The sequence below is a fragment of the Myotis lucifugus genome, unplaced genomic scaffold, assembly GCF_000147115.1.
Source record: "Myotis lucifugus unplaced genomic scaffold, Myoluc2.0 scaffold_8, whole genome shotgun sequence".
Classification (NCBI taxonomy): domain Eukaryota; kingdom Metazoa; phylum Chordata; class Mammalia; order Chiroptera; family Vespertilionidae; genus Myotis; species Myotis lucifugus.
The window spans coordinates 16,031,059-16,041,504 of NW_005871056.1; the positions used below are offsets into that span (position 1 = coordinate 16,031,059).

General features: G+C 40.7%; 1 protein-coding gene across 2 annotated transcripts in view; it reads left to right on the forward strand.

Annotated features, from left to right (window-relative positions):
- The window catches only part of RAD18 (RAD18, E3 ubiquitin protein ligase), a 79,972-nt gene extending 72,184 nt beyond the window's left edge, over window positions 1-7,788 (forward strand). The window contains exon 13 of one of the 2 annotated variants that reach the window (XM_006083904.3): window positions 6,096-6,195. In XM_006083904.3, coding sequence (XP_006083966.1) covers window positions 6,096-6,195 — 100 coding nt within the window. Of the gene's footprint in view, window positions 1-6,095 lie in introns of both variants that reach the window. The other variant, XM_023749718.1, reaches the window with a different exon arrangement.
- The last annotated feature ends 2,658 nt before the right edge of the window (window positions 7,789-10,446 follow it).

The window sequence follows — 10,446 nt, forward strand, 5'->3', positions numbered from 1 at the left end:
ATATATCAACTACCTACTTGATGTCTCTTCTTAGATATTTTTAAGACTCTTCAAAATCAACATGTGCAAAGCTGAACACTTGACCTTATCTACTCTCCTACACCCCCCTATATAGTTTTTAAAGCAAAATAAAAACATGATCCTCTTCTGGTGTTCCTTTTCAGCTAATTTCTTATACCCTCCCCTCGCCCCAACAATATCTGTCATTCTTGACATCTTGTTCTATAGTGCCTCTGTGATCACTCCTATAGATTTTACTTCTTAAATGTCTCTGGAATCCATTCATTTATTTCTACCCCTCTCATCACCATTGTATCTTGATTGGACAATAAATTTGTCTAGCCTTATTTTCTGGCTTCTTTATAATCTCATCTCCATCTTGCAGTTAGAGTGACCTTTGTAAAATGAAAATCTGATCACTGGTACTCATCTCTCTACTTTAAAAATAGCAGTAGCTTCTTCTTCCTTTTAGGATTGAGAAGGGACTCTTTAATATGCTTGAAAGGTCCCGCATGATCTGGTCTTCTCCAGTCTTCTGTCTTATCACACACCTGTGCGTTCCCTTTGTTCCTTTGATACAGGTGTCTCTTCATGCCACATGCCCACTCACCACAGGGCCTTTGAACACGCTTGTCTCTACCCAGAATGTTCTTCTCATCTTCCTTCTCGTTTACCTTTACCCTTCAGGCCTAAACTCGAGACCTGCTTCTCATGGAAGTCTTCTCTGGCCTTACCTTCTGGATCATGTCCATTTCCCCTACTAGGTTCAACATTGTAACCCCAGTGTCAATGCAGCTCTAACCCACAATAAATACTTTATATGTGTGCTCTCATTTAAATAACATAACAATACTATGATGTATGGTTATTCCTTTTTATAATGAGGTAACTGAAGCTGAAAGAGGTAAGTCTCCAGCCAATGTCACTTAGCAGTAAGTGATGAGTGATGGAGCTGAGAGTAGCTTAATGTGTCAAAGTCAACACTTTCAACCTTTAAGCCATACTATCTTTCCAAAGGAGAGATTTGCTGTGCTATTGACGTTTTGTAATTTCATAGCTGAGTCGCTAGGAAAATGGAAAAGTGTGGTGTATCCAAGGAACACAACATGAGTAGGTTTATCAGACTAACGAGATATTTGATGGTTCAAACTAGTGTTGCATGGAAGTTTGAGATTTTGGCTGCATTGCTTTCAGCTAAGCATTATTTAACTTTGCATTCTGGGAGAGGAGGCCACTCCTTCACTAACATGTTCTCTTTTATTGGGAATCATCCTGACACCAGCAGCTGTGACAAGCTGTAGCCCAGAATTCCTGAGCCCAAGTCCATTTTTAATAATGATGACCTCTTAAAGTCATTATTGATAAGAAAACACTTAGCAAACAAACCCCATCACTTGATAATAAATGTTAAAGCTGGAAAAGTGTAAGCACTCCTCTAGTCCAGTCCCCTCATTATGTGGAGAAGGAAGCTGGGTTCCAGAGGTAAATTGACTAGATCGAGGTCCACAGCTAGCTCGTGGCACTGCCAGGATCAGAATCCAGGACTCTTGACTTCAGCTGAGTGCACAAGAGTGTAAATAAGCTTATGCTATCATGTAGCTTTATTTATTTGTTTTTTGGATTTCTTCTTTAGAGGAGGGGAGAAACATTGATTTGTTATTCCATTTATTTATACATTCATTGGTTGCTTCTTGTATGTGCCCTGACTTGGAATTGAACCTGCAACCTTGGGACGATGCTCTTAACTGACTGAGGTACCTGGCCAGGGCTCCATATGTAGCTTTAGAGGCAGAATCAGGAAAAGCTTCCACAGCTTTACTTTTCAACAAAATGTAGCAATTCTATAAGTGTCTGTGTTATCCTTCTAAGCATATTTTGTTATAAATTAATATGTTAATTATATTCCCCAGGGCAACCACTGAGAAATTTGAAATATAAAAGAAATGCAGTGGGCCCTAACCGGTTTGGCTCAGTGGATAGAGCGTTTGGCCTGCGGACTGAAGGGTCCCAGGTTTGATTCCAGTCAAGGGCATGTACCTTGGTTGCGGGCACATCCCCAGTGGTGGGTGTGCAGGAGGCAGCTGATCGATGTTTCTCTCTCATCGATGTTTCTGACTCTCTATCCCTCTCCCTTTCTCTCTGTAGAAAAATCAATAAAATATATTAAAAAAAAAAAAAGAAATGCCGAGGGATTAAAGTGAAAAATCAATAAAATATATTTTTAAAAAAAGAAAGAAATGCAGAGGGATTAAAGTGGTACACTAGAAAATATTTAACACCAAAGAAGGCAGAGAATAGATGAACCAAAAAAATGACATAAGCACTATAGAAAACAAATAGCAAATGACACTCATAAATCCTGCCTTGTCAGTAAATACATTAAGCATAAACAGATTAAACCCTCTATTAAAAGGCAGAGATTGGCAGAGTGGATTTTTTAAGAAAAAACATGATTGAACTATATATATGCTTTCTACATGAGATGCACTTTAGATTCAAAGATAAATAAATTGAAAGTAAAAGCATAGAAAAAGATACACCATGCAACAATAACCAAGAGAAAGCTGCCATGGTTAATATTAGACAAAAATAGACTTTAAGACAAAAAATGTAACTAAAAACAAAGAGATATTTTATAATGATAAAATGATCAATCCATCAGGAAGATACAGTAATTATAAGCATATATAAACCTCAGTATATACCCAAAAGCAAAAAAGATGAAAAAAACAAATCCCAAGAAACCCTTACAAGTTAGATGAGAAAAATGATGGAAAGGAAAACCACCCAGGAGCAGCAAGGAGCAAAAGCCCATTAAAAAATTATTGCCGATGGGCCTGGCCTCCCTGTTTGTGGGTGTAGAGCCAGGCAAGCTAAACGCAGAGTGGACTTGCCTCCAGACAATGATCGTATTCATCTGAGGCCTGGCCTATAATGGAAAGAAGGATGATTCCTTGAGACAAAAGAACCTGGGAAGCTCCCTGCCTCTGCAAGTCTCAGGCATGTATACAGGCTCCAGTCTGTCTGTTCATGTTCCCTTTAAAGTGTTGAGCCAAGAACTGTATGCAGTAAATGTTACAATGCAGAACTCATCCAGAGTCATCATTGTCTTGCTTATTTGACTTCACAAAATCTTAGGTTTAATCTATTTGCTTATTGACCGCCTTTCACTGTCCATTCCTTTTGAACCTAGTGTCCCTCTACTGCCATTAAACCATTGGCTTCCTGTCTAAATCTGGGAAATCATCTCTGTGCACATTTATTATCCTTCCTACTTTTCCTCTTCTAAGATTCAGCTCATGCCTCTTGTCTATGAACACATATTGAGTCGCCCTTCTATTTAAGTAGAAAGAAACCAAGGAGTTTTCTATCATCTGGTGACAAAACCAGAGACCCATCCTTCTTAATGGACCTTTATCCAGAGACAGAAATAGGTTTATCCCAAGGAAGTTGGCATGTTGGCCGATAAGTTTTTCTTTCCTTTGTTCCATTATTTCTAGGAAGTAAATACTAATAAAATCAGCAAGAATTTTACTTCTGAGTATTAGAGAAGGTAAATATCATTTAACTAATATCTCTCAAATTCCTAATATGTGCTACATTGTTATAAATGCTACATTGTTATAAATTAATATAACAATGGTACTTGTTATATTAGGTACTTTCATTTTCCTTTTATTATTAATCCCTGTGATTGCACTGGAGAGAAGAAACCTTACTCACTGTGTTTTGTGAGAAATCGGAGCCCAGAAGGATGGTGGATTGTCTTGAATCTCCTAAGCCTGAGTCTAGTGCTTCTCCCACTGTGCTACAGCTGTGAGCTGGCACTACATAGTGATTCTCTGGACTGAGTTCTTCATCAGTTTACACCCTGTAATAAGGAGTCTGGTTCCATTATTTTGTTGTTTGCTGGCAGCTTTTAGGTCTTAACCCTTCCTCTTCCTCTTCTGTCCCACATCTGGACAGGCTGATAGGAAATCCTGGGTGCTCCCTCCTTTGGTCCTGGCAAACCATGCAAGTCCCTATCTGTACATGGGAACCCTCTCTCTTATCCCACCCAAGGCAGTTCCCATTTTCAGACCAACTTGGGAAGCCTGCCCTGGTCTCACCAGAAAAGCCTCTTTATGTGAGTAATAAACCTTTCCGTACTATGATTCTAGTACCAGTTCTGATTGGGGGGAGGTGGTGTTTTCCCAAACTAAAAAGCAATTCTAGAATACCAGCTGGGTGTCCTTTAATTCAACTCAATTTTTTAAAATACGTTTTTTTTATTTTTAGAGAGAGAGGAAGGGAGAGGGATAGAGAGAGAGAAACATCAATGAGAGAGAAATATCCACCTAGGAGTGGCATTCATTACAGGCTTGTATAGTGTAAGTTCAACCTATAAGAAACTGCCAAATTGTGTTCCATCAGCAATGTATGCGAGTTCTAGTTGCTTCATATCCTGGCCAGTACTTGGTTATTGTTTTACTTTTTATTTTATTAAGTCATTCTAATAGATATACAGTATTTTATTGTTTTAATTTGCATTTCCCCAAGGATTAATGATGATGAACTTCCTTTCATGAATGCCAAATCATGGAGGCTGATATTTTTTCCTTGGGTTTTTGATGGAATGCCTCCTCAAATCTTTTGCCTTTTTTGTGGGTTCTCTTCAGTCTTCCTGCCCTGCTCCCCACCTTTCTCCTGAGCACCTGGAGGAAGTGCCTGGAAGAGAGCCTGCAAGTGTCTGTGGACCCCTGTGTCAGGGCCTCAGTACTAGCCCATATCTCAGAATCATTCAAATGAACTAACAAGGAAATAGTGACAAACTCCTAGATGGAGAACAGGCTGACAGCTCTCAGGGATGGAGGGTGGGATGGAGGGATTGGGATAAACAAAACAAAACAGAACAGAAAAAGTCATGGCCAGGGACAACAGTGTGGTGATTGCCTGCCAGGTAGAGGGCAAGAATGGAGGGAAGTGGAGGAGGGGATAAATGGTGATGGACGGATGGAGACTTGACTTGGGGTGGTGAACATACAATACAGTGTCCACTGATGTGTTGTACAACTATGCACCTGAAACCTGTATATTTTTGTTAACCAGTGTCACCCAGATAAATTCAATAAAAAGAAAGAAATGTCAGCTGACAGCCACCTCTTTCTCAGTGCACTGCCAACAGTGAGGGGCTTATCTTTCTTTGGAAATTTGTTTTCATGCCTAACAGTCTCAGCTCTCTGATAGGATCAAGAAAAGTTATGATTATTTTGGACTATCTGGCTTTGTTTGTTATTAAGATGGGGGCAGTTTAGTTTTTTTTTTTTTTGCAGCTTTCTAACATGTTAAGTAGAAGCTTAAACTGTTAGATTTTGATTCAGAAGAAAGGGGTTCAGTTCCTGACTCTGTCACTTATGTCTGTGATCTTTGGTAATCACTGTTTTCTCAGTTGTAAAGTGGGAATAATAATTATTATTATATTATTTATAATTATAGTATCTACACTAATAAAAGACAAAGATGATAGTTGACCGTACCTTTGCTACGCCCATTAGCCAATCAGAAGAGTATGCAAATTAACCCAACAAAGATAGCCGTTAAATTTGCATACTGCAGGCAGGGCCGGCGGGGCCAGCAGCACGCCATGCGGCCCGGGCTCTGGATCCGTGACCTGGCGAGGGAGCAAAGTGGAGGAGAAGGGAGAGAGCCCAGGTGGCAGAGAACCCAGATCCGTGACCTGGCGAGGGAGCAAAGTGGAGGAGAAGGGAGAGCCCAGGTGGCAGAGAAGGGAGGGATCCGAGAGCCAAGTGGCAAAGGGAGGGAGTGAGGCAGAGGAGAAGGTAGCGAAGCTCACCTCGGTGGACTTTGCTCCCTTCTCTGCTTCGCTCCGGTCTCAGGAAGCCCTATTCTTACAGGAATCTTCCTGCAACGGGCCTCTAGTAATATATAATAATAATAATAATTATTATTATTTTAACAGATTGGTCAGTGGAGTAGAGGGCTATTTAGAGGTTTAAATGAAATGATGTCTGTGAAAACACTTATAAACTAGAAACTGCAATAAATAATAATGATCATTATTTTCTAAGATGCCAATTCTATTTTACTCTTTTCAGAAACGATCTTCAAGACACAGAAACAAGTCCAACACAGAATCGTCGGACAAGACCTGAAAGTGCTGAGATGGAGCCGAGAAATAAGAGGAATAGGAACTAGTGTGGCTTTGGCGACTTTCCCAGGGCAGTGATCCGAATGTGGTACTTTCTGTTGCCGTATAGATTTCATATTCATAATGCCCACGTAAGGGTGTACATTCTAAATATTTTTAACCAAATTTTCATTCTTTTCTGTCTTTCTCGGGGGGAGGGGGAGAGGGAGTTACAAAACATCCTCACTTGGTCAGTTACCTTTTGCTGGGATATCTTTCTCTCAAATACTGACTTCCCATGTTCACCAGCTTTGCACAGTACACAGGCTTTTTTTTGCAAAGGTTTTCTTGTTTGGCTTTGTTTCTAAATTTCAGAATGTCCTTAACCCATTCTCCTTCTCTTCCATGGAGAAACCCACTTCAGAAAGGATTCTTCAACCTTCTACTACAGGAGCAGTCGAGGAGTTAAGGCCTCTATTTCTAGAAAGGCAGAATGTCATAACTCACATCCTTGGTGTCAGCATCCTTGGTGTGCGTGTGTGTGTGTGTGTGTGTGTGTGTGTGTGTGTGTGTGTGTTAGTCTGAATGCCATCGTGCCCATTATAGCAGTTAGTGATGGTTGTTGCCTGAGTTTAAGGTAGTCAGTTGTTAGACCCATGTCTGACACGTTATTCAGATGTTAGTCACAAACAATAAATTAAAAACATTGGGCACAGTCTTCAGAAATGGCAGTGACAAACGGTTATTGTTAGTCTTTCTTTTCACTTGGGTAAATTGAATTTTTAACACTTTGAATCCTAGCCATTAAAAGAATGCTGCAATAAATGGATTTTGTAAATGACTAGACTCTACATCAATTTAAAATCATGTGCTTGAAACAGTATCTTGAGTATAAGCTACAAATCATCCAAGGGGTCGGTCAGAAATGATCTCTGTGTGAAATGTGCACCGGTCCCCGTTGCTGCCAGAGTCCCTCCGGCCTCTCTGGCGTCTCATTCAGTCTTCACCCGCCGCCACCGCCCAGCCCAGATACATCAGCTTTCCAGAGACAAGCTAGCGAATGTGGCAGTGTTAAGACAACAGATGTATGAATGTTCCAGGATGTTTGTGACTTCCGCTTTCCAGACAGTGTCTCCGTGGACTTTGGCATTTTGGTCTGCTCTCAGGTTTCTGGGTAATGTGTGGAGTCTCATTATAACTTAGAGTTAAGCGTTTTAACACTTAAATGGCCATTTGTTTTCTTTATGAGTTCCCTGAGCTTCAAATGATTGCATAATAATTTGTCATAGTCATTTCATCTAAAACAGGGGGTGGGAAATGTCCGGCCCTGCCAAGGCATTAGGGGTGAGTTAATTAAATGTTTGCCCAAATAATAGGCTAATTTTTAAGTTGATAATTGTGTATGGCCCGAGAATGATGTTATAAATATCCAAATGGCCCTTGGCAGAAACAAAGTTCCCCACCCCTGACCTAAAATCACGAGTGTGCACTAGGGAAACGAAAGGCGGCAGCACCCACTGAATGCATCGAAGGATCTCAGGGGCAGTGCGTGAGCAATGTCAGCGTGGGGCTTAACATCGATGTGATATTTACGTTTGAGTTACCAGAAATTATGCTAAAAGGAAAAGTGCTTGTATCATTAAAAAGTACACAGTCTGCTATAAATTGAACTGGAAATTATTACTACACTGTTTGCAGCAAAATGAGTTTGCAAAAGAGCAGTGAGAGCCAAGACATGGAGGCAAGCAAGTGAATTCACTCAGGTAATATTTAACTATCTACGCAGTGAGGTAGCAGGCAGCATGCTGAGCACTGGCAGTGCAGAGGTGACAGCGGCCGTCTGAAACCGTTTTCTCAGTGTGGAGGGGAGGACAAATTTGCTCCCCAGGGACATTGGGCAATATGTGGAGATACTTGGCTGTCACGACTGGGTTTGGGGAATTGGCACTAGTATCAGTGGGTAGAGGCCAGGAATGCTGCTAAATATCCTACAGCACACAGGCCAACCCCCATGGAGTGTTTGCTGGGCTGCCCTAACAAAGTGCCACAAGAGAATTTCCCCCCTCACAGTTCTGGAGGGTAGCAGCCTAAGATCAGGTTGTCAGTAGGGCTGGTTTCTTCTGGGAGCTCTCTCCTTGGCTCTCACTGGGTCCTCACGTGATCTTTCTTTTTTGTTCTCAAATCTGTGTCCTAATCTCCTATAAGGACACCAGTCATACTGGACCAGAGCCCATCTATATAACCTTGTTTTTACCCCAATTACCACTTTAAAGACCCTATCTCCAAATACATTCACATCTGAGGGACTGGGGGTTAGGACTTCAATATATGAGTGGCATTGAGGGCAGGGACCCACAACTTCGCCCACAATAAAGAATTATCCAGTTCATAAAAACGTTGTGGTGCATATATACAATGGAATATTACTCCACCATAAAAAAAGAATGAAATCTTAACCATTTGTGACAATATGGATAGACCTGGAAGCTTTTATGCTAAATGAAAAAAGTCAGAGAAAGACAAATACCATTTGATTCTACTTATATGTAGAGTCTAAATAACTAAATAAAAGAACAAACAAAACAGAAATAGACTCATAGATGCAATGGACAAACTGATGGTTGCCAGAGAGGGGATAGAGGGACCCAGGTGAAAAAGGTGAAGGGATGAAGTACAAGTTGGTAGTTACAAAATAGTCATGGGGATGTAAAGTACAGCATAGGGAATACAGTCAATAATATTGTAATAACTGATAGTGCCAGGTGGGTACTTGAATTATCGGGGGGGGGGGGTCACTTTGTAAATTATATAATTGTCTAATCAGTATGCTGTATATCTGAAACTAATATAAAATAATATTGACTATCAACTAATAAAAAAAATTAAAAAAAAGAATTATCTGGTTCAAAATGTCATTGGTGCTGAGATTGAGAAATGCCCAATGTCAAGGACCTCCCAAGTCTGCTTTAAAAATAAAGGTTAAAGGGCATTTACTGAGCTCTGGTTGTTAACACTTAGCATACATTTAACATTTACACATTGAAAGGAAGGTATTTTTATATTTATTAGAGAATAAGGAATTTAAGGTAAGTGTTAAATCCAGGATTAAAACTGACAAGCTTCTGGTTTCACCTTTTAATGAAAATATGATCCTAATCACTAGTTTGTTTTTTTTATTTTTACCTCCTCACTCCCCCGTAGGGTATAATAGCTACTGTGGGTGTGTCACCTCACAACAGTGGTGTTTATGTTTGAGGGCACAGGTAAGCTGCTGTATGTAATTTAGAAAGGACGGGTCTAGATGGTTCCGAGTGTCAGCCCATCCTTTCATCCTCCAATCTCTTCTCTTTATACCATTCATTGAGAATCACTGGTCTAGTTGAAAAAGTAATTCACACACATAGGACAATGTGGGTTACATAGGGAGGGTGGTATGGATTTAAAAACTGACATGTATGGTGAAGATTCATGTCAACAGGGTAAACAAATAGTGAGCAGAGGACTTTTTTCCTTGTGGCCCTTGGCCCTGTAGAATGAAGAGAAAGCAACTGTCTAGACCAGTGATGGCAAACCTATGACACGCGTGTCAGAGGTGACACGCGAACTAATTTTTTTGGTTGATTTTTCTTTGTAAAATGGCATTTAAATATATAAAATAAATATCAAAAATATGTCTTTGTTTTACTATGGTTGCAAATATCAAAAAATGTCTATATGTGACATGGCACGAGAGTTAAGTTAGGGTTTTTCAAAATGCTGACACGCCGAGCTCAAAAGGTTCGCCATCACTGGTCTAGACTATTACACTGATAGAGCGACTGGGTGAACAGAGCGACTGAGTTTTCTTAGAGCAAGGGAAAAGGCAGAAACAGTAGATTACAAAATCCTCAGCACTCATAAAAATAACAATTCTTTAAATGAGACACATTTTTTCCTATTATATGTTTTTATTATAAAAGTTTATATATATATATATATATATATATACCTAAGCAACCGAATGACCAGTCGCTATGACATGCACTGACCACCAGGGGGCAGATGCTCAACACAGAAGCTGCCCCTGGTGGTCAATGTGCTCCCACAGCAGGAGCATCGCTCAGCTGACTGGTGGGCGCCAGATGCAGGGCTCACGGCTGGCCGCTGCAGCCTAAAGACTGTAGCAGAGTGGCAGCAAGCCTAGCGTTGGTGGCAGGCACAACGGGGCCGGATGAGCAAGAGCGGCAGGCAGCATTGGGCTGCTGGTTTCGGCCCAATCCCCGCAGGCTACTCTGAGGGACCCCACTGGTGCACGAATCCATGCACCAGGCCTCTAGTAT